The sequence below is a fragment of the Micropterus salmoides genome, unplaced genomic scaffold, assembly GCF_014851395.1.
Source record: "Micropterus salmoides isolate LMB-PRFRI ecotype aquatic unplaced genomic scaffold, ASM1485139v1 Ms_hic_scaffold_2, whole genome shotgun sequence".
Taxonomy (NCBI): domain Eukaryota; kingdom Metazoa; phylum Chordata; class Actinopteri; order Centrarchiformes; family Centrarchidae; genus Micropterus; species Micropterus salmoides.
In genome coordinates this window covers 36,755,582-36,780,440 of record NW_024041150.1, presented here as the reverse complement: position 1 = coordinate 36,780,440, position 24,859 = coordinate 36,755,582, and the positions used below count along the sequence as shown (strand labels likewise).

The 24,859-nt window shown below is 39.5% G+C and overlaps 2 protein-coding genes and 1 long non-coding RNA gene across 5 annotated transcripts; 2 read left to right on the top strand and 1 right to left on the bottom strand.

The window, feature by feature from the left end:
* The first annotated feature begins 1,754 nt into the window (after window positions 1-1,754).
* LOC119913252 (butyrophilin subfamily 1 member A1-like) lies at window positions 1,755-11,319 on the top strand. 2 transcript variants are annotated; one of them, XR_005446416.1, is made up of 8 exons: window positions 1,757-3,742; window positions 4,057-4,107; window positions 5,826-5,920; window positions 6,880-7,221; window positions 8,775-9,056; window positions 9,162-9,269; window positions 9,431-9,540; window positions 10,211-10,242. XR_005446416.1 is itself a non-coding variant. In XM_038732645.1 (7 exons), the coding sequence occupies exons 3-7, from the start codon at window positions 5,827-5,829 to the stop codon at window positions 10,334-10,336; spliced, it is 954 nt and encodes a 317-aa protein (XP_038588573.1). In that variant the 5' UTR covers window positions 1,755-3,742; window positions 4,057-4,107; window position 5,826; the 3' UTR covers window positions 10,337-11,319. The 2 variants fall into 2 exon arrangements, 1 of the variants encoding a protein (XP_038588573.1); XM_038732645.1 differs by lacking the exon at window positions 9,162-9,269 and having other exon boundaries at window positions 1,755-3,742; window positions 10,211-11,319.
* An 18-nt stretch (window positions 11,320-11,337) lies between these two features.
* On the bottom strand, window positions 11,338-13,621 carry LOC119913254. Its single transcript, XR_005446417.1, has 2 exons — window positions 13,500-13,621; window positions 11,338-11,702 (listed from the first exon to the last, which is right to left on the bottom strand). It is a non-coding gene; the product is annotated as an uncharacterized LOC119913254 (long non-coding RNA).
* A 206-nt stretch (window positions 13,622-13,827) lies between these two features.
* On the top strand, window positions 13,828-23,620 carry LOC119913250 (sterile alpha motif domain-containing protein 3-like). Of its 2 annotated transcripts, XM_038732642.1 has the most exons (8): window positions 13,832-13,933; window positions 14,619-14,648; window positions 16,020-16,096; window positions 17,622-18,600; window positions 18,855-19,007; window positions 19,200-19,292; window positions 19,428-19,671; window positions 21,810-23,620. In XM_038732642.1, exons 4-8 carry the CDS (start codon window positions 18,112-18,114, stop codon window positions 21,950-21,952), a joined length of 1,122 nt encoding a protein of 373 aa, XP_038588570.1. In that variant the 5' UTR covers window positions 13,832-13,933; window positions 14,619-14,648; window positions 16,020-16,096; window positions 17,622-18,111; the 3' UTR covers window positions 21,953-23,620. The 2 variants fall into 2 exon arrangements, with proteins under 2 accessions (XP_038588571.1, XP_038588570.1); XM_038732643.1 differs by lacking the exon at window positions 17,622-18,600 and having other exon boundaries at window positions 13,828-13,933.
* Window positions 23,621-24,859: the final 1,239 nt, after the last annotated feature.

Below are 24,859 nucleotides of genomic sequence, written 5' to 3'. Positions count from 1 at the left end.
CTTGGCATTTCTATTTTATACAACGTACTATACTTTTTACTCAACTACATTTGTCTGACAGCTGTAGTTACTAGATTTTCATCCCCTTCCTGTCCAGTGAAAACCAAGTGAAATGTGAATGTTTGATAAACTGAAGCAGAAACTGACCAGGGCTGTCCCCGAGTAAGGATTTAAATAGTCGAATCAGAGTTGTCAAGTCCTGCCTTTAGTCGACTGATAGTCGAATCACGCCGACAACTATACACGTCGCAGTTCCTCGTGGGTCTATTTCAAGTAGCGGCTATTTAAAAGCGATAAAATATTCTTTGTGTGGTTCATCAACGGTGATAAATTATCCGAAAGTCCCACGAGGTGCAGACAACTCGGCACAACACCAGCGTCTCCGTCTCTTCAGCAAGTGTTCCTCTTCCGCCACCACACACACACACACACACACACACGCTACACCTTAGTGTTGTGTCGTTCAAAGAACGTTTCGTTCATTTAACCTAATCGTGTATATGACTCGGGAGGAACGGGTTGTCTCAGTGAGTGATTCGTTCATTTTCACGCATGCGTGAAGGATCTTGGACTCTTACATTCACTCGTCACACAGCAGCTGCATGGGCTCCGTCAGCACAGGAAACAGAATTGATTAGTTCACGACTCTCAACTGTGGGTCTGTTTGATCGTTCATTTGTCACGTGACAGCTCGGCTACAGGGCTGTGGTAAGCAGGCAGCACAGGAAGCAGAACTGATTAGTTCACAACTCATAGCAACTGTGGGTCTCCAGGTTTGAGTCGTTCATCTGTCACGTGACAGCTACTGTGTGGAGCAGGAATGAACGACTCGTTCACCGCTCACATCGGTCCTCCTCACTGAGGAGTCCTCAGTCTTTCGTTCACTCGGCTGAGTGCTGCCAGCGCCCGAGAATGAGAGGCAGGTCGGCCGTCAGGTAAGTGGACTGACATATAGCTATTTTGTTAATGACGTGACATTTAATAAAGCATAACATTATTACAGCGCAGTGATGTTGTGCTAAGTTATAGTTTTAACACAGCCGCATAGTAACTTTAGTCCTGCTAGTGTTTACAGCTAACAGCTGATGAGAGTTGTTCTGGGTCCACTTCAGAGCCCTGACAGGGTTCTACCGGGAGCTGAATTACCTCAGAGGTCGTCTCCTCTCTAAAACAAACAGACCCGGTCATTAAAACATTAAAACACAGCCACGTAGCAACGTTAACGTTAGTCCTATAAACAGCTGACAGCTGATCCTGGTCCGCCAGAGAACGCAACGTAACTTTTCCTTTTTATTTACCAACAGAGCCGTGCTGTTGTTTCACAGCTCGTGACTGGTGAACAACCTGCAGTGTTTGAGAGCGATGTGCTCATGTGTGTTTCTCTGTCTGCAGAATCCAGACCCGATGTGGCCCATTCTGCATCCAGACCGTGTTTATTTCTTTGTTCCTCTCTCTGTGCTGGAGTTCTTTTACAACTTGGTGGTGAAAATGGAAGGATTTAGCCGGAGTAGTGCATTGCATATAGACAACATATTTCTGTGGTTTTTACATGGTTTGAATTTGGTTGTGGGCCCAAGGGGGGTTTATATAATGATAATATAGTAATACAGTAATCAAGAGGTGAATTTGTGCATTATACTTTGTCAATTAAAGCAAGCCAGGCAGCCTTCCGTGTTTGGGAACGGCGCTGTTTTTTAATCGCCCACTAGAGGGCTGCAGCGCCACAATAACCAGCCTAGTTCAAATGAACGAAATGACACAAAAAAAGATTAGTTCATTTTAATGAACGAGATTTGAATGAACGAGTCTGTCAAAAGAGTCGAACTTGCCATCACTACTACACCTACACTTGCGCACTGACGGATTTATTTGCGCACTTTTAAAAACATTTATTGGAAGTTTAATTCTTTTTACATGTTTATTTACAGCATTAAACATTGAAACGTATTGTAATAGGCTGTATTCTAACGTATTGGGAGAAAACTGGTAGTTCCATGTAAAATCAGATGTTGAGCACCCCAATATCGCCAAAATGGCATGATCCTAGTTTCGCTGCAAAGCTGAGATTCACACTTGAATCAGGCTCCGCCAATCGAAGCATCGACTCCTGGACTATTGGGGGTCAGCCCTAAAACTGACTTTAAGTAAATTTTCCTGATAATACTTTTGCCTGTATTTTTAGGAGGTAAGCATTAGCTAGTTATACAGAGTTCTCTAACAACACATTCTGTAACTTGACCTGCATAACACGACATAATACTATCTGGAAATCTACCATGTACAGTCAATTTATGGCGTGTTTACTGACTTGTGATAAAGAACAGAAGAGACACACACGTTGAGCTGGTCTTAACTTCATGGCAGGAAGATTTATTTTGCCGCCATGCGTACCTGAGATCCTATACTACCCAAGTGTGGCAAGGCTGTCAAATAACCAAATTTCGTCACTACGTTCTTCTTCTTCTTGTAGAATCCCGGTAGTGTAGATGCTCATCGTGTGTTGAATAGATATAAAGTAGAAGCAGCAGTAGTGTTAGAAGAATAAGTAGTAGTTGTTGTAGTTTAGTTGTCTGGTTTATTAGAGACAAGTGAAATTTGGATAAATGGAGGACCACACCTGTTATTTAGCACTTTACACACTGAACCTTTAATCGGTTGTGACCTCCCCCCAGTCAACTCACGGTGGATTAAGCACACCTTTAACTGGGCAGCTAAAATAACCAAGGAACTCTCTCTCACCACTTCCAGCTTCTCCTGTGTGGAAGGTGCTACAGGTATCAACCAAAACCACTCGCCAAAAAAAACGCTTCTTTCCTTCAGCAGTCAGAAGAACACTCAACAACCCCATGAGACCCCATTCTGATCTGAATGCACTGAAAGCTCTGGACTGAACTCAGGCTGGACTTGTTTGCACTGGTACATCACTGTACCATATCACATATATTCACTGTATATTCTCACATTCAAGTGTCTTCTGGGTTTTTTTTTTTTTTTTTGAACAAATGGTTTTTGCAAGTTTTCTTTTCATTACAGTAAAAGAAGACATGGAAGCAAAATACACCAATGTCTCTGTACTGTCCTGGCTAAGGTGTGGTAACTCCAACTATTTCAAAATTGACCACTATATGAAAAAAGTGTCCTGCCTTAAACAGTAAATTTGTAACTTTGATGGAAGGCTTCTCATCTAATAACTCTCTATTCTATTAGTTTGTTGTGTGCTGATAGATGTTTAGGAGATATAACCCTGGTGACAGCTGTTCCTGATGAAGTTCAGACATTATTTAGAATTGGAATTTAAACATTTGCTAATCAAAGGTAAAGCAAATAACAGTGTACTGTTCCTCTGGTCAGTTAGTTTAGTTTTTGCATGTAGCTACTTGTTATGCTGTGTCAGTTTATCTGCATTTCCCTGGTGTTTCTGTGTGTTCTCTGTGTGTGTCTTTGTGTGAGTAGTCTCTCTGTCTCTCTCGCTCTCTTTGGGCATTTTAAGAAAGTACCTCCACCCCTGAGTGAGCACCGATGCTGGTTTGTTGAAGATGTGTAACACCTTTGCTGCACGATGGAGGAGTTTTCTTAATTTACGCTAGGGAGAGTCAAGTTCATCCAGAAGTTGGCCGCTGTTGGCAGCTCGATTTGGCTGTGAGTTGACTCCGTGACGGAGTGGAAGTGGAGAGGGTCTAGTTTCAAAAAGGCCCTTGGTCACACTTCCTAATTTCTCGAGTTAACAGTCGCCATACTGCAGGTAAATTGCATTTTAAAGTTGAACTTTTACATTAAACGTTTATCATTAACGTTAGTAAGATTATTAAATACATTTTTATATTATAAATGTTTTAATGTTGTTCATTATAATAAATGTACATACAGCCAAGTGGATTTCATTATTAATTTTTATATAAATTATTATATACAAACAATTTATAGCTATCAATATATGTCAAAACTGTTATAAAGTTGAATTGTTAGTAAAACTCTGAAAGATGAAGTGAAAAATGTCTCTTTTGTATTATTTGCATGAAAGGAGATTTGCATGTACTGACCTTTACTTCATGTCAGGCAACAACAGCACAACATCAAATTGGCGAGTTACCAGTTGTCCTACTGCAGGTAAATTACATTTTAAAATTAAACTTTTACATTAAACGTTGTTTATCATTAATTCATAATCTTTGACTGTATAACGTTAGTAAGATTATTAAATACATATTTTATTCATTTTTTTTATGTTGTTCATTATAATATATGTACATATAGCCAAGTGGACTTTCATTATTAATTTTTATATATATATATATAATTATTATGTACAAACAATTTAAAGCTAACTATGATCTTCATTAATATGTCAAATATGTCTGTTATAAAGTTAAACTGTTAGTAAAACTCTGAAAGATGAAGTGAAAAATGTCTCTATTGTATTATTTGCATGAAAGGTTGGAAATTTGCATCTACTGACCTTTACTTCATGTCAGGCAACAACAGCACAACATCAAATTGGAGAGTTACCAGTTGTCGTAGCTACTACAGGTTAAAAGTTGCTTTTTAAAGTAAAACTTAAATATTAAACATTGGACATCTTTATTGTTAAAACAACATTTTACATCTGCTGAATGAAAATCAAATCAAATGTACTTTATTTGTCACATACACATACATGTTGAGATATTCATCCTCTGCATTTAACCCATCCAAAAGGAGCAGGGAGCAGCCGCTGTGCAGCGCCCCAATTCCAGATCTTATGTCAGTGTCCGGTCAAAGCACTGACTGAAGAAACCTAACATGTTTGTGACTTTGTCACATTGCACTGATAATTCAGAATAATTCAAATGGACGGATTTTACTATAAAAACGGGTAGCTCAAATCAAGCAATCTGATTGGTTCATAGCTATAATACAATGAGCGTATATAACGGGTAAGACATTGAATTCCTTTGCACAGATCCGTTTCACTCCGCCACAAACAGGGTCTGAGTTATAATCTGAGCTTCGTGGAGGTCTCACGCCCCATTTACACCTGGTATTAAAATGCGATCTGATACAGATCGCATTTTACCAGCGGAGATAAATAAATAAATAAATAAATAATAAGAGAGAGAGAGAGAGAGAGAGAGAGAGAAATCATTGCTTTTACGTGGTTCAACATTTCCCTCTCTCACACACACGAAAACACACAAACACACTCAGCAGTCCACTACTTGCCCCAGTATGCGATATTGCAACAAAGTTTAAGTTTCAATAGCCTGTTCAAAGATTTTGCTCAAGGAGACGCAATTCCGCCCTTTCTGGTAGGTATTATATTAAAGTGTTATTATTTTACGCACTGCAGGCCGCCGGCACACAAGAGCAAACATATTATAAGTTACTAAAGTCAATCTACTGACGCTGGACAGTCTTAGTGGCTGCACAATAAACGGAAACGTACATAAATAAATAGTTCTAATAATTCTAGCCTTTGATGTATGTTGCTTTGCAACCGTCATAGCCCACCGGCAGCCTGGCGGAACTACTTTTGTCTTCATAAAGAATTGTCTGTTGATGAAATAAAACAAAGTCAAATTGCAGTGCGTCTGTTAGCCTACTTTCTTTTTGCCACACTTGATAACCCTAACAGTTAAAATCCTTCGTTCTCTTTTTAATGCACATTTTTTACAAGACTGTGATATTTTTGAAATATCAGAAAAAAATGGCTTCAAAGTAGGAAGGCAAGATCAGATCATTATCAGACTGGGTTTCATGATAATTTCCCACTAAATAAAGACATGTTTGATTTGTATGATTGAAACAACCAGACTAATCAGCATTTTGTCTTTTTAAACTATTTCCAGGATGCTGCATTCAAAGACAGAGTCCAGTGATGGAGTGTCCTTCAGGACCTGCAGTGTTTTACTGTTTATCATTCTTCTAATAGAGTCTGTTGGAGGTAATTTCAATGCACAACACTCCAGTAACACATTAAAGACACAACTCAACAAAAACTGGAATCTTTAAAACAAAATACTGAGTACATAAATTTTGTGGCGCTTTTTTGACATTTTTCATCAAGGTTAAAGAAAAGTGGTTAGGAAAGGAAATTTTTTTTGACTTTTCAACGGCAGCCAATGATTTGTAGCAGTGTAGTTTTACCTTGTTCACCATCTTAGTTTAGCTAAACACAAGTACAGCTGTGGATGATGGGAATTACTTTATAATGTTAATCTACCCAATAGTTTTTGAGCCCAAACATTGTTACCCGCTGGTGGTGCCGGTCAGGATTTTAAAGTCAGAAGGATCAATTCTCTGTGAACCAGAATGTCTGTTCAACATTTAATGGGAACCAATCTAATCTTTCCAAAGTGGTTGACTGATTGACCAACGTTACCATCCCTAAAATCTGCACTGAATGCAAATTTCTTTATACAATCAGAGCGTCAGCTGCTTTTTAAAATTTTCACTGCCATTGACAAGTTGTGATACAGGACTGTTGATAGACTGATGGTGAGAACATTTTACTCACAGCTCAAACTCTCTGAGGCCTTTTACGGTTAGACATACTGTCACAGGTTGACTCAAAAAAAAAACTGCGGTCAACAAAAAAGAAGAAGAAACAAAAACCAACAAGACTCAATTCAACATGTTAAACACCATAATGCTGCTCTATAGTATAAATGTGACTGAAGCTAAAAATTATGATGAGTGTGAGTCAGATACAGACTCTGAGGCTCCAGTGGTCGATTTAACATAATCTACACACATCTTTCAGGATTTAGATGATCTGTTCCCTGTTTTTAATGCAGCTGAGAGAGATTTCAGTGATTATTTCATACTGTTAATTTAATTATTTCGATGACATGAATAACGCTATGCTGCTGTTTGTTGTTTGTACTTTTGTTTTCTTTGCAGCTCAGTCAGAGTTGATTTGTTCACATCAACCAATCGTAGCACTGGCTGGTGATGATGTCATTTTGTCATGTCACCTTGAACCTGCAGTCAGCGCCAGTTCTGAGATAGTGGTGTGGGCCAAACCTGGTTTGGAGCCAGAGTACATCCATATTCGCCAAGATGGGCGACTGATGGATGAACATCAAAACCCGTCTTATCGTTTCCGAACAGCTCTGTTTGTGGATGAACTGATTAAAGGAAACGTCTTCCTGAAAATCTTCAGTGTGAAAATCTCTGATGCAGGAAAATACTTTTGTTTCCTTCAATCAATGCAGAAGGAAGCTTCCATCCAGCTCACTGTTGGTGAGTCAGAATGCAGCTTTATTCAGATAATAATTAAATATACTGTGATGAACAGCTTTTGTGTTTATCATGCAGAAGTGTATTATTAACTGTGAAAAATTTATTTATGTTCTGACTTTAAACACATGTTCTATTATCAGTGTAGTGTACAAAAGACACAAATTCATGCCATGTGCAGAGATGATGAAAAACAAAGTTTGACTGCAAAGATCAGTAATGCAACTTATTAGACGTAAGCAGCTTTGACAAAACACAAAGACAACAAAGTAAAACAGAAGATGAAAACTTTGAAATACAAAGTCGGAGTAAAATCAACCGTGACTGCAGAAAACATTAAAGGTGACCTGTGGAGTTTTCTTGTAAACAAACAGTAGTTCTGTTTACATGTAGTGTTTCTCACCAAAACTGTAAGCTAACAAACGTGTTGAATCATTTCCTTCCTTGTAAAACATTTGCAAAGCTGATACTGTAGAAGCTTTTACTGTGTTCAGCCACATTTAGTCAGCAGCAGTCTTCTTGTTCTTCCTGCTTTTACTGGTCCAGTTTCTTGGCACATCACTGCTGGAACAGTGAAACTACTGGCAGCATTGTGCATCATGTTACCTGCACAAGATAAACCAAACAGGGACCCACTGATATAAACAGTACAGCAGCAGGGTCCAAACAAGGGTTGGATATCGTTTAAATTTCTTCAATTTCTGATTCTAATTTTACTTATCGAATCCAGTAGAGAGGCATCTCTGTGGAATCGTATCTAAGAAAATATTTTGGAATAATTTGTAGATTTTTAAAGTTGAGCCACTAAAATGATAATTAAATAAAAATGAGGAATTGAGCAAGGGCTCTCCTGGTGTGTACGCTTTGACCTTTTTTATACATTTTCAAAGGAGAGAATTTTTTTTTGTGCATTCCACAATGGGGAGATTCAGTGAAACAACATTAATGTATATAGTTTTTTTTTAAGATGAAAGAAAAAAATCATTATGCTTGTTTTTCAAGATTCCTGCTAACTGGGTGGATTTCACTGAGAAGAAGTCTATATTCATGGTTTTGGAGCTTAGCTAATCATACAAGGATTTTGATTTTGGATCGTGTCACAAGCACAAAACAGGTGCTTTGTTGTTTCTACATTTACGTGGGTCTGTCGCAAGGAATTGTGGGACGGCATTATCTCCTTTCCTTTTATAAAGGATGGTACAGGGCTTCTCCCAGTGTGTATAACTATGATGCTAAGTGCATTACAAACTGATGCCAACGGGTCACACTGAATGGACTGCTAGTGGACACTGAGAAGATGTTCACTAAATGTGTCAATAAGTTTATTGATCAGAATGTCACAAATGGCTACCTTTAAATTCCACATAATAATTGTAGTTAATGATTTGCTATAAAATGTCAAAGGAAGTGAAAAGAAGACTTTTATAAGAAATTTATGAAATGTTAAGTAAAAAGTGTTTTTAATGTACTTTAACAATCATACAAATCAGTGACATATTTATTAATAAGTGTTTCAGTTAAACCCACTGTCCTAATTCCTCCTCTCTTCTCCTCAGGTGCTGTCTCCTCGCCCATCATACAGGTTGTCTCAGATAACAGTGACAGTGTGGTGTTTCAGTGTGAGTCTGCAGGCTGGTATCCAGAGCCTGAGGTGTTCTGGCTGGACAGTGAGGGAAACCTCCTCTCTGCTGGACCTACAGAGACAGTCAGAGGTCCTGATGACCTCTATACTGTCAGCAGCAGAGTGACTGTGGAGAAGAGACACAGCAACAGCTTCACCTGTAGAGTCCAACAGAAGGACGTCAACCAGACCAGAGAGACTCACATCCAGGTTACAGGTTAGAAAGAGTTTTGTATAAATTCTACAAAATACCACTGTTTTGTTTAAACTGTTGTAGCTTGATTAAAAAAGCGTCATGCTGTTCTGGTTTGTGTCATTTCAGCTGGTTTCTTCAATGATCTGAATTGTTGGAATTGCATTTGGAGCATCATCATTAGTCTTGGAATTGGCGTCTTAGTGTTTATTATCACATGGATAAAAAGGCCGTAACGTAAGTCACATGTTAATTTCCATTTTTGTGTTACTGTCAGAGCTCACGGTTGGCTATATAATGACATGTAGGGTGAATTCAAAAGTATCAATACTGATTTAAACATTTGAAGTATAGTTTGATTTAAAAGTGTCATGCTGTTCTATGTTGTATCATTTCAGCTGGTTTCTTCAGGGATCTGTCCTCTTCTGATTGGATTTTGATCATCACCATTCTTCTTTGCATTGCTGCCTCGGTGTTCATAGTAGTAATATATTATCCATTGAAAACTGTAAGTAGGTCACATACATTTTATTATATACTATATACATGATATTAAAATATACTGCATATACGATATATTGTAGGCAAAATTTTAAAAAAACAGAACAGGAAATATAAAATGTGGTGCAGAGGTAGCACTTGTCCAACACCACGGAGTGCTGGATACCTTGTATCCTGCTTTAGGTTTGTTCAGTACAATTGTGTTCCCACCTGTATGTCTTTGTCAGTGCACCAGTGACTCTTACTGGTTGGCCTGGGAGCCTGTTACAGAGGAGGGGGCGATCAGTGGAACAAGAACATCCACCATAATATGAAGAAGAAAATAAAGAAGTGGCACTCGTCTCAGATGCTTTGTTCCTCATATTGGAATGAAAACTTAAATGTTGTACCTGTAATGCAAAATGTCTTTTCTCCATTTTGATGTAAAAATATTTTCAGCTCAACCATCATATTTCTGTTCTGCTGCTTTAGTTTCTCATTTTCACATCAATTAAAAGAGAGAGAACCAGAACAAACAAATGAAAGAGAAACCACTAAAAAACAAACATGACATCATTAGCATTACAGAAAAGATGGCAAAGTGCATAAAATGTATTTAGTTTGAAATCAGTTTTCTGTTCTAAAGCAAAACTACATGAACAGAGCACCTTTTAACTGCTTTTTCTTCTGTTGGCAAGGGGAACCAGGAAACTGAAAAAGATATTGTCACGAACAATGAAAATAAGACTAATGAAGACGGCGTGGAGTTAACGGAATTGATTGGACAAAAGGAAATGGAGAACCTGGGAGCAGCTGGGGAATAAAGAGAAAGTGCAGACCAACAGAGAAAGGGAAAGAGAGACGAAGAACAAACAAATAAGCTATGAAAGAGGGAGGAACGTGATATCATTACAGAAAAGAAGGGACAATAACAAAGTGAGGAAAATGTAAAGTGTGAAATGGAGAACAGGAGCTGAAGAGGACACTTCAGTCAATGAAGACGATGGACAGAAATAAAATGCCCTCATGATACAGCAGGAAGAACTGTGGAGATGAACCTGAACTTCAGGAAGAGCAACACAGAGACAGCTGACAGTTTATAACACAATGCACGCTGCAAAGCAGTTTTTCATACAATGTGACTTTAAAACAAACTAACAGAGATTATTAAATCTGTTTTAAGGATAAAAAACAAGCAGAGGAACACGTCACCAGCGCAGCAATGTGACTCGATGACAATGAAGCTCTGCGGCACAGAGGAAGAAGAATTATTTATTATTGTAATACTTATCTCATCTGGTAGTTACTGATTGCATGTGAATACAAATCCGAGGTACTTGTACTTTACTTGAGCATTTCCATTTTATACAGCTTACTTTACTACTTACTTTTTACTCCGCTAAATTTGTCTGACAGCTTTAATTACTTTTCAGATTACATTTTCATCCCCTTCCTGTCCAGTGAAAACTAAGTATGAATGTGAATGTTTGATAAACTGAAGCTGAAACCGACTTTAAGTAAATTTTCCTGATAATAATTATATCTGTATTTTTACTTAAATAAGAATTTTAATTACTTTTACTTTTCACACTGTGGTTAAAGTACTTTTACTTAACTATGTAAATGTAAATAAATACCGTTGTTCAATAAGCCTGTTTATTTGGGAATCATTATTTATAGATATGGATTATAGAGATCATTTAAACCTGAATGGATCAGGTGGGTCAGAGAGATTTTCTGGGTGAGTTCAGCACCATGGACAGAGACAGCGGACGACCACCTGTCTGTCCATCACCTGCTGTTTCTTTCACTGTGAGTTACTGGATCAACTCTATATGGGGTATTTATTTATAATTGTGTCTAAATTTTACTACACAAAGTACCGGCTGGTGTAGGCGGCTAAACATTACACCTGATCTTCATCAACTGCAGAGCAAACTGGAGACATGGCAGGACTGTTTGTCAGTTCATGGCTTCTGATGTTATCCAGATGTTTCTGATCCAAGTGTTCATCCTCCCGGAGACTCGGACTCGGAGTTTTCTTCATCTTTACTCATAACTGCTCTTCATGTGTTGTCTTCATTAACTGCTTCATCCTCTCTCATCTCCTCTTCCTCTGCATGAATGGTCTCCTAATGAACAGCTCCACTGCTGGGGTAACCTCCATCACCCCAAACATCAGCTGCACATCTACAAGATAAAAACAAGGACACTAAGAGACATGTTTGATCCACATGAAGACACAAACTGGATCATTAAGAAGGGGAGCAGATCTGCTGGAGTCCACACTGCAATGTTTCACTTCAACCACAAGAGGGCGCAACAGGCTTTCTGATTAAAAGTTTCCACAGTTCATACAAAATTTGATGATTCAAATACACATATTTAAACATCAGTTTAACTTTAAAAACAACCAGTTTATTTAAAGTTTTGTTTTAAATTTTTAGGCGTCCAAGGATGGAGTCTCCTTCAGGACCTGCAGTATTCTATTAATTCTTCTAAAACATTCGGTTGGAGGTCATTTCAGTGCAAAACACTGTTTAAACACACACATTTGTTGAAAAGCAGAAGACACGACTTCTGACCAAAACAAAAGCAATCCATTTCTGTGTCAGAAGGATCAATTCTCTGGAAAACATGAATGTCTGTTCAACATTTAATCAGTTTGAGAGTGTCATCTGCTTTTTATATTTACACTGCTAATAACAAGTTGTTGCTGTTTTTCACGCTGATACAGGATTGTTTATAGACTGATGGTGGGAACATGGAACATACTATTAGATATAATGTCACAAGTTGACTAAGAAGTATAAACAGAAACCAACCAGACATGTTAAAACAGACCCCACAGTATAAATGTGTTTAAAGCTCAAAAAATAAAGAGTGTGAGACAAATACAGACCCTGAGGAAACAAAAGGCGTAGAAAGTGAAACCAACAGTGTGAAAAATCTTGTCAACTCTCGTTCCAAGTTTTCACGTATGGACATGTCAACCCAGTCATCAAATCAGCAGCAGGACCCGTCTCTGCTCCTTTGTGCGAGGAGGAACAGGAGTGCATGTTGCTGTCTAAACAGACTTCATGAGGGTGGAATGAGGGCCTCATGTCCTCTCAAGGGATCTGTGCTCACAGTACAGCACTGTGCAGCTTGATTGGCATTCAACAGAGATCACAAGAACTGGCAGGTCCGATTAGAGCAGGTTCACACTGAGCGCATGTGACAGACGTCAAAGAGTCTGGAGACGCCGTGGTGGACAGCTTCAAGAGTGTTCATGTGAAGGAGGCAGAACTCTTAGTTACAAGCAACAACAGAACTTTGAGAAATACTTTATGTGAAATGAGATCAGGCGTGAGAGCAGCATTGAAAAACTTTTTTGCTTCAGTGAGGTGAAATGTAGATGATCATACAGCTTGAACAGAATAAGACGATGTCACCGTTTGCCTCTCAGTCCCTTTCTGCAGACGTACCCTCTCCTCTCCAGCCCTCTGCATTACTCTCTCTGTCTGTTCCTGTCTCAGTTCCCTGTTCACTTCTACCAGACCATATATTGTTTTCCTACTCTGCAGACCTGCCAATCTTGAGCCGTCCACCAGACTTCCTCTGGGCCCCGCTCACCTGTTCTAACTTCCCCTTTCTGCCCTGCAGTCAACTGACTATCTGCTTGTTTACCTGCTCACTTTCCTCATTAGCCTCTCACCACATGTACTCTAGATCCATTGTTTCTTTATACCTACAAATAAAGCACTAAATACATGCTTAAAAGTTCTCTTCTACATATAAATCCAGCGTTTTCACATCATATCTCACTTTCTGCTCAGTCAGTCTCACCAACAACAGACTGGAGCGGACAGTCACTAAAACCTCCAACTTGATGGTCCAGTGTTCAATATTTAGGAGGATATTGAAAGAAATGCTATATAAGATCCATAACTGTGTTTTCAGTGGTGTAAAAAGACCATAAAAAATGAAATGTTGTGTTTTTATTACCTTAGAATGAGACATATCTATCTACATACGCCATGTTGCGCTGCCATGTGTCTACAGTAACCCAAACGGACAAACAACTACAGAGGGAGTTTCGTCACTACACTGTAAACCCAGATTTTGTTTCTAATTAAACTTACGAGTGATCATTACTTATTCTTTTATGTTTTGTCAAAACCTGCTATCATTACTAAACAACATTAGTTGTTTGTACTATTTAGCTGAAAGATTAATTGCACTAATCATGTTTAGTAGAGATAACTTGGTATGTTTAGTTTCATAAGGAAGGGGAGTGGCTAATTCAAAAACCTGCCTGGTCACGTGAAAAGACCTGCGTCTAACGTGCGTCCAAGAGGCTCTACACCTGGCGGGACGAGCACAGGCCTCGGCAGCAGACGGTACCCTGACTAGGAAGCAACATTACTGCAAGTGGAATGGTTCGTATTTAAAATAACTATTGTAGCCTAGTTATCTTTGTGGGAATTTTTAATACCCAAAAGCTTGCAGATAATTTGTTGACGCAACTGTTTTTCCCGTCTAATGTTACTGTTTGAACCTGTGCATGGTGTTAATACATGCTTATTGGTAACACTAGCTAGCTAAGTTACTCAAAAAAGTGTCATCTGAATGTTAAAGTTAGCTTAGTGTTAACAGTCTAAGGATTGCTCACATACCGGCGAGTTTGCTCGACTGCAAAGGAGTGTAAATTAGCTCTCGCTGTGATGGTGTAAATGGTAATGAATAATTATCGATTTTCAAATATTGCACCTGTGAATACAGAACGGAATATTTTGTAGCCTTTTTTGCCGTCAATACTGCCGACGTTGTCTTTGCTGTAATCAAATCAGTATATGTTTATGTTTAACATGAAGTGTACTACTGCTTGAGTGCAGTAAATCTATGGGAAACATCCCTATGTAAAGTTACAGACAAGGCTAGCAGCAGCAGCGCCGCGTCAGACACGTTTCTGGTGTGCAAAGACAAAACACCACGAAGCTGACACATGCCGGTTTTCTCTGTAAAACAGGCGTCGTTTCGGTTCTATTACCTTATAGTATTTAACAGTGACATTGTTGAACTGAGTCGTTGAGCTAAACGTTTTCCTGTTTTCTATTGTTACAGATCCTTGTGGTGTTAGGATGCTGTGGAAGTGTAAGTACTGTGAGTTTATGTGTGAGAAAAGGGGTTACCTTTTAAAACATTATCGTTTAAAACACGGAAACTTTGGTAGAACTGTCCCATTTCCCTGCTTACACCAACAATGTGTGTGCACATTCAACTCCATTAATGCACTTAAGGTCCACTTAGCAAAGATTCACCAGAAAACCCAGGGTGCACAACTGAGTGAAACTGCCCAAGTAACCTTTCACTGTCAGTCATGTGATTTTTCTGCACCATGCACAGAAGCAGTCTTTCTCACTCACCTGCGCAGTACACATTTAAAGGTAAATCACAGAGTCCAGTGCCCATATAATGGCTGTAACTTTCACACAAATGTGTATTCTACATTTAATGCACACAGAAGTAAGGAGCACAGAACACACAACTGGAGGATGTTTAGGCCAGAAATAGTCTCTAGTAGTGTAACTAATGAAATGGCCCAAGAAGAACATGAGCCTCCAAATGACACCCTTGAATCAGAAGACAGTGAGGATTCTACCAATGAAGATCTTAATGATCTAGAGAAACAGCTGGAGCACAACCTAGCAGCTCTTTTTTTAAAGATGCAAACAGTCCTACACATTCCAGAAAGTACGGTACAAGAAGTCATAGAACAGCTGTTACAGATGTGTGAACTATCCCAGCCACTGCTGCATAATGCACTCAAGGACATTCTGAAACAACAGACAGATGTAGATGATTCAGTTGTGGAAGAGTTAGTAAGGGCTGCCGCAAAGGGCAATGTGATCATGAAATTCTGTGGCAAGGATGGCCCCTTATCAACAACAAAAAGGAGAGCAGCATATGTGAATAAAAACTTCACAGAGGTTAAACCAGTGGAGTACATTATTGAAAGAGGAAAAAAATCTAGCGCTGTATATGTTCCTTTGCATCCAATGCTACAGAAGATGTTGAATAGGGCAGATATTTTGGACAAAGCTCTTCCCGTCCAAAAGCATGTGCAACATGAGTACAGTTCATACAGAGATGGCTCGTACTGTAATGACAATGTCCTCCTTAAAGGGGATGAATTCAAAATCGCTGTTGGACTTTATACAGATGATTTTGAAGTGTCCAATCCTTTAGGAACATCGAGAAAGAAACACAAAATGAGTGCAGTTTATTGGGTGATAGCTAATGTGCCACCAAAATACAGATCCACACTCCACTCCATTCAGCTTGCTGTTTTGTGTAAATCCTCTCATGTAAAAGAATTTGGCTACGCTAAAATTCTCCGCCCTCTCATTCATGATCTGGCTTCTTTGGAGCAACATGGTGTATATGTTGAGAAGTTGGGAGAATCTGTCAAAGGTACAGTTTTATATGTGGCTGCTGATAACCTGGCTGCTCATTCTCTGGCAGGATTCTTCGAAAGCTTTATGGTGGACAGATTCTGCAGGTTCTGTATGGCGACGAGAGGCGAGATGCAAGGCAAGGAGGTAAATTCAGGTGCTTTTGAACACCGCACTATAGACACTCACAACCAGCAGGTGCAGGAGGTAAAGCATGATCCCACTGTGGCAAAAGAGTATGGTGTGAAAGGAGGGTGTGTATTGACTGACGGCCTGGAGCACTTTCATGTTGTCCGTGGGTACCCCCCTGACATCCTCCATGACCTTTTGGAAGGCATTGTTCCTATTGAGTTATCCCTCTGCATTTCAGACATGATTTCTAAGAAATATTTCACCATAGAAACACTGAACCATGCCATGAAAACCTTTGAATATGCTTTTCATGACAAAACTGACCAGCCTCAGCCAATTGCTCATGGCTTCTCTACCAAAGGGACCATAGGTGGCAATGGCCATGAGAACTGGGCCCTAATCAGGCTGCTCCCACTTATCATTGGTCATAAAGTCCCTGAAGGAGACAATGCATGGAACATTCTGCTGCTCCTAAAAGACATTGTTGAGTTGGCTGTCGCAACAAAGCACACTGAAGAGTCGGTGCATTTCCTTGACTGCAAAGTGTCAGAACATAGAGACTTGTTGCAAACAACTTTTCCAAATTTTAGATTACGGCCAAAACACCACTATATTGAGCATTACCCTGAGATGATCAAAGCATTTGGTCCCCTTTCAGATGTTTGAAGAATTTGTGTTTTCCCTCAAACCGCATTGTCCAAACGGGTCATTCGTAATGCCCGCAACTTCAAAAATGTAGCTCTTACATTGGCTGTTAAGCATCAGAAAATGATGGCTTACTATTTGGACACAAGTTCATTTTTCTAGCCTTCAATTGAAATGGACAAGGTCACTACAGCATCGATCACATCTTATCCTGAGAATGTCCAACAGGTTTTCTGCCAGAGAGTTCCTCAGCTTACATCAGTTCTTGTTGCATCATCAGTCTATGTAGATGGAATTAGATATTGTGCTGACATGATAGTCTCTGTTGGTTCATGTGCTGGCCTCCCTTCATTTAGACAGATCAAACAGATAGTGGCACTTAACACTGAGATCCTGTTTGTTTGCAATGAGATGACTGCATGGTACCATGAGCATTTGAGATCTTTCGAACTCATCTGTGACAGCAGTAACCCCTCTCTGTGTGTGGTGCAGCTGAAAGAGCTGAATGATGTTTTCCCTCTTTCAGCGTACAGATATGGCGATAATTTGGTAGTGACCCTCAGGCGTTATATTCTCTGTTAAGAAGCCACAGTGTGATCTCTGCAATAAATCTAGGCTGTAATGGAACATTTTGTAGCTTATTTTAGAGCTCATGTTGAAATGTATAATGATACAGTCTCTGAGAAGTTTTTATTTTTCCCTAAATTTGTGACTTTTTTTGTAAATGTTTTTCTTACACATTTAAGTGGGGATTTCTTGTGAATTATACGTTGTTTTTTTTATGGATTTACCACTTTAATCTAAAGGGACAGTCACTATTTTCTATGCTCAGCAATTGAATGGCCTTTTGGATATTTATATTTCTAATGACCTAATTATTGTTTCTATTCCCAAGATGACTGCAAACCAGAAGATGACCTTGAGGGTCATTCTAACAGAGGCGGATATAAGAAAAGTCATCCTAACCACAAGGCCCTCTACAGTCGAAGATTTGATAAGCAAGCTTAAAGAATCACTGGGACTTCATTATAACTTTAGTCTCCAATACCAAGACCCTGAATTCAATAATGAACTATGCAATCTGACAGCTACTGAAGAACTTCCAGAAAAACCAACAATTAAAGTCATGCCTGTCCTTGAGCTGGTACCTGTCTCATCTGATGAAGTCTTCAGTGACACACCCAGTACAGCAGATACAGACATACTCTCACACTCATCTCAGGAGCGACATAAACAGTGGCCAGAATTTTTTGATATCCCTACCATGTCTGTGGATGTAGAGTATAGACTTAGGCAAGCAGATCTGCTGTTTATGAGTGAGGGTACATACCTTTAAAGTATCAAAAGAACTAAAACACGAGATACTTGAAAGATTGGCAGAGAGCATGTATAGCTACACAGCATACCCAACTGCTGCTCAGTTCGAAAGTGTTGCAGCAGCACTGATAAACAAGCACCCTTGTCTCCAGGAGCGAGGCTCAACCACTCGCTGTTGTGGTTGGAAAAATAGCCTTAAGCATAAAATGGGTAATTATCGAACAAAGCGTAGGCAATCAGGATGCCTTGATGTTTCAGTAAATGCAGGTAAGCGGGGAAGGCATTCAGCAGGACAACCAGCTAACAAGCGCATCAAGAAGGCAAACAAAGGTGAAATCAACTACTTGCCCAACTTTCCGGATGGATTTGATCAGGCAGCACTGGAGGGGGCCTGTAAAGACTTGGTTAATGAAATGCAGAAGAGAACACCAAATGGACCTCTTGTGAAACAGAAGATGGATCAGACTTTTTCTCTGAGAAGAAAAGAGGTAGTGGAGTCGGAACCCGCTATAAGCACGATGGTGAAACGCTGGCCTGCCCTTTTCACTGAAGATCAAGTATGTTTAAGAAAGAACATAACAAATAACTATCTTTCTATTATTATATATTGTGTCTAGATGTATATTTCTCTTGTCCTCTTTAAGGAAAACATTGGTATTTTTAATTTGGGGCATGATGTTTTTCATCAACATTGCAAATCATATAAAAAGGACATTCATGATGTTTTTCAGCACTACTTTGCAGATGGCTTAGCTGCCTTGTATAGTTCAGTTGATCTAAGTTCAGTTTTTTTGTTCTCTGTATTTTTCAGGTGTTCATGGAGTTCAGCAGGATTGTGGGCAAGAACCTCAAACAGGAGTTCTATGAGAGCATCGACCGGCACAGTCCTCGTCTCCTGGAGTTATTTCAATCCAAGAGAGGGAATGTTGGACAGTTGTTGACACAGATTTCACAACAGACCAATGCAAGTCCATACACATTCTGTACTTGGCGTTGTTTATCTCAGGTTTTGTATAAACATCATATCACAATGCTACTCTATTAGTTGTATAATTCAATCAAAACATTGCTTGTTTTTTTTAAGCTTTCTTATAGATCATTATTTGTTTTTTATTTTAGCTAGCTAACTTGTTGTACTGTGTTTAATTCTCAAAAGACTACAGAGCCAACTACGATCCGGACACAAGTGCTCAGAGGGCTTCCTATCATCCTTGGGGACAACCCTACAAACTTCTTCAAAGCAAGCTTTGTAAGTAAGCTCTTGCTTTCTTATATTTTTTACCATTATTTATTTTTCACCATGACACTCTTATATTGATTAAAGTTGTTTTTCAAATGAGAAATATAATGTAATGATTGTGCTCTTCTGTTATTCTTTATTTAGGAATCTGATGATGATGATTATTTTCGTGACCTTGACGTTGGGATTCTTCTTATTGAGCGTGAAGGTGCTGTGCTCACGTCTTCCCAGCATCTCAGTCCAGCCTCGTTGAAAATCGTCATTGAGGGAGAAGTTGTAATGGAGAACATTCAAGATCTGCCAAAAGCAATGTGCATTTGGACTCATGTATGCACTTCATCTTTACTACCCCAAGACCATGAAGCTCACATTTCAGTTCATCCAACAGGTATTGTTATTGTTAGGCCAGACTGACCTAAAGCCAAAGCTACAGAGTTTGAAAAATCAGCTCGCAATGTAAAAAGAGAGGTCAAGTCTACTGTAAGAGGCGGTTGACTACATTTTTCTTTTTGCCACACTAGTAAAATACTTTCTTACCTGTGGGGTAAACCTTTTTATTTTCTGTAAAACAAGCAGACGAACAGACACACGTAAAATGCAGACACACACGTACAACACCCACACACAACACACACAAACAACACTGACACCCTTAATTGCTGTAGGAATCATGCTGAAGGATGTGACTTGTGTGAAAATTAAAACTGAGAGGAGTTGTAGCAGAAAGACATAGGCCTAAGACATTATTGTTCTAGTTCTTCACCAGTCTATGTAGATTGTTCTGATATGATAGTCTGTTGGTTCATGCTCTGTCCTTCCTTCATTTAGGCAGATGATCAGAACAGATCCTGTTTGTTTGCGTTTTCTTGTACATTTGAGTGGGTGTTTCTGGTAAATTTTATTTTGTTTATGGATTTACCACTCAGGGGACATCTATGGTTTTATCTTGTAAATTAGAGACACATACACCCACACACGGCAACACAGACACGGGCAACACACACGGCAACACAGACACGGGCAACACACACATACAACACCCACACACGGGCAACACACACGGACAACACCCACACACGGGCAACACACACGGACAACACCCACACACACAAGGCAACACAGACACGGGCAACACACACGGCAACACAGACACGGGCAACACACACATACAACACCCACACACGGGCAACACACACGGACAACACCCACACACACAAGGCAACACCCACAGACACAGGGCAACACCCACAGACACAGGGCAACACCCACAGACACAGGGCAACACCCACAGACACAGGCAACACCCACAGACACAGGCAACACCCACAGACACAGGCAACACCCACAGACACAGGCAACACCCACAGACACAAGGCAACACCCACAGACACAAGGCAACACCCACACACAAGGCAACACCCACACCCACAAGGCAACACCCACACCCACAAGGCAACACCCACACACACAAGGCAACACCCACACACACAAGGCAACACCCACAGACACAGGCAACACCCACACACACAGACAACACCCACACACAAGGCAACACAGACACGGACAACACCCACAGACAACACCCACACACAGACAACATCCACACACAATTGTTTCAATGATTTGAAATGACCTTTTTAAGATTAATCATTTTAGATTGGATAATTGATGTTTTGATTGTTGATGTTTACCTGATGTTTGGCTGTGTTTTGCCATTTAAAAATAAAATAAAATGCATGGAAACATTAAGAGGTGTTTTTTTTTCCATCCATCCAATTTAATTGAAAATTTTTTATAAAATATTTGTTTTAAAAATCAAAAGCTAATTAATTTAGAGGAAAATACAGTAATTGTGTTAAATGATGAGTAGCAATAACAAGTCATAATAGCTAGTTTTATCTAATGATTTTGAGAACACACTACTAATAAATATAAATACTAAACTTAAAGTTCCATGTTAATACAACTCAACATGTTTAGTTTCATCCTGTGTAAAAAGTTAGGGTTCCATGTTAATACAACTCAACATGTTTAGTTTCATCTTGTGTAAAAAGTTAGGGTTCCATGTTAATACAACTCAACATGTTTAGTTTCATCCTGTGTAAAAAGTTAGGGTTCCATGTTAATACAACTCAACTTGTTTAGTTTCATCCTGTGTAAAAACTAAAGTGGTTTAAGGCAACGGGTTTCCACGTGATTTGCGAGTAAAGTCAACTAATTCGGGTTAAGAGTGTATGTTCTTCTTCTTGTAGAATCCCGGTAGTGTAGATGCTCATCGTACATTGAATACATGTGAAGTAGAAGCAGCAGTAGTGGTAGAAGAATAAGTAGTAGTTGTTGTAGTTTAGTTGTCTGGTTTATTAGATAAAAGTGAAATTTGGATAAATGGAGGACCACACCTGTTATTTAGCACTTTACACACTGAACCTTTAATCGGTTGTGACCTCCCCCCTCCTCATGGTGGATTAAGCACACCTTTAACTGGGCAGCTAAAATAACCAAGGAACTCTCTCTCACCACTTCCAGCTTCTCCCGTGTGGAAGGTGCTACAGGTATCAACCAAAACTACTCGTCAAAAAACCCGCTTCTTTCCTTCAGCTGTCAGACGAACACTTAACACCCCCATGAGACCCCATTCTGATCTGAATGCACTGAAAGCTCTGGACTGAACTGGACTTGTTTGCACAGGTACATCACTGTACAGTATCACATATATTCACTGTATATTCTCACATTCAAGGGTTTTCTCCATGTGTGTTGTTGTAATTATTGATGTTTTAACATATGACAGCCAAGCACGTGCACACATAGACATCCAAAGCACCTGCCCTTTTTCTCAAGTATATCCAGCTGCAGCCCGCAGACGGAAGTTGATCTTCCAAATATGGTTTGTCCCAGAATCCACCGCGCTCAAAATGTGATGACATTGATCTCGGCCCACGTACAGGATAGATCCTGATGCAAAGTGTTTAGAGGCCAACAACAGAACTTTAAATACACTTCTGAGAAGTTTTGAGAAATCACTGGGTAGATTACAAATATTGGCAGTTTTACAAAAATTGATGGTGAATCAAAAATGTGTTCAAATGTTTTTGTGTCGACCATGGTGTCAACTTGTGTCAATATTATAGCTGCATTAACGTTTCCTGGAGGCTGCACAGCAACAAGATGGAGGTTAATGTGCGCCGCTGTAGGGTTAACCAGTTGACATGCGACAATCAATAACTCAGGTTTAGTCGTAATTAGGTTGTAATGTACAGAATATTCTTGGTTCGTGAAACTTAAAATCACTTTGGAACAAATAATAAACACGTTTTACGTGTGGTGGCTTCTGGGATGAACCGTATATGGAAGTTCAACTTCCGACACGTTTGTCTGCGGGCTGCAGCTGGACTTTTTCCTTTTTCTACCTCAAGAGGAAGTGCTCTTTTTTTCTGCGGTGCTCCTCCCAGCTACTCTCCTAGATGTGTTTTTTTGGCTTTTATGGCGGTGAGTGGTGATGAACAACAGATTAAGCTACCAGTGCCTCCAGTTTACACCTCATAATTGAACAGAAAAATACAGGTAACTTGTGTCCTGCTGACATGCAAGTTTAGCTAAGTCATATGTCCATACAGGCTAATGTACTTTACTTAATGGAGACACAACAGGTGAATAAAGTAAAATATTTCATCATAACTGACACATTGATATGCAAATCAGACTTTAATTATTTGCATACATTTGACTAGGCACTGCAGGTGAATAGGATAAACAAACAAACAACAGAAGAAGAAGACGACATACTTTATTAATCCCACAAGGCGGAATTCAATGTTCTCACTCTGGTATTGTTAGAAAGGTTCAGATGTTGTGTTGTTAACGCCTTGTCTGATAATAGTCACAATATTACTATTCAAATGGCTGTAGTGTTTTCTAATGGAGTAGGTATAGTGGCTTAGTGTGATGGTTAATGTTCACTGGTTTCGTTTTTAATATCCCTGTGAGGGGGCATGGTTAATGCTCTAGTTCACCTGAGTTAGTTCAGAGCAGTGGAGGAATAAAGACGTGTGCCTACATGTTACAGTTTGCTAGGTTAATGTGAAAAAGGGAAGTGTGCGTTTGACTCAGATGCAGATGCCCCTGCATCGAGACACTGCAGTTGAAATCTATTATTGTTATTAGTAGGCACACACGGGTCTGAAATACACATGCAACAACACACGGAGAAATGTCAGAGGCTTCTCACCTTTAGTTTTTAACACACTAAAATTACCTTTGTTAAAGGTTAGGTCTTTGGCAGGAAATACATTTTTATTCAGTGATTTTAGTGTTTCATAAGTGAAGCTAGAGTGCATAAGAGAGGAGATGGAGTTGCCATTTTGTTTAATGACTCCCTCCAATGCATAAAGATGTCTTACGGGAATTTTGCTTCTTTTGAATATGTGGCTCTTCAGCTGAATTCCTCTTCTCAAGCTATTTTTCTAAATATCTACAGGCCCCCTAAATACTGTGCAAACTTTTTTGATGACTTTGGTGAACTGCTTTCTATAATCTGTGTTGACTTTGACTGTGTGGTTATTGTTGGTGATTTTAACATCCATGTTGACAACCCCCAGGACAAAGGGACTAAAGAGCTGTGTTGTGTTCTTGATATTTATGGACTGACCCAACATGTGACAGAGCCCACACACAATGAGGGGCACACTTTGGACTTCATCTCCAAGGTTCTGAACATTTCTAAGGCTGTGGTGACTGATTGCTCTCTCTGATCATTCCTGTGTTTTCTTTGAGAGTGCTCTCTGCGTGCACACAAATGTACAAACAGAGGTAATCACAAAACGGCATATCACTGAAAACACTTGTGGAAAATTTATTGAGGCTTTCTCCTCGACACCCGCCCTCTCACGGGTCTCAGTCAATGAGCTTGTAGATAATTTCAGTTCTAAAATTACAAATGTTATTGATGCCATTGCACCAGCCAAGGTGAAGGTGGTCTCTGGTAAGAGAAGATCTCCATGAGAAATGCCACGCTGGTTAGAACTCAAAAAAGACAGCGTCGAAAAGCTGAACGCAGGTGGCGGAAAACAAATCTCCAGGTTCATTATGACATCTATAAAGAGAGACTTCACATTTATAATTTAGAACTGAGAAATGCAAGGCTGTCCTTCTTCTCTGACATCATCACCAAAAACACTAATAATGCACATATCCTGTTTGCTGCTGTCGACAGGCTAACCAACCCTCTTGTGTCTGTAGCCTCTGAACTTCTGTCCACCAGGGCCTGCAATGAATTTGCCTCTTTCTTCACAGACAAAATTCAAACAATTAGACAAGCAATCAGTGCCTCCATGTCAGTAACAGGATATGTCTTGTCCACTCAAAAACAATTTATATAGCATGAGACAATTTGATTCTATTATCCATAAAAACCTGGAGGACATAATACAACATCTGAAATCCTCTTCATGCTGCCTTGATATTCTGCCAACAGGTTATTTACCAAAATGTTTCTAAATGCATGGCTTCAGATCTACTACAAATTGTCAACATATCTCTCCTCTCAGTTTTTTTCCCACAGGCCCTGAAAACTGCAG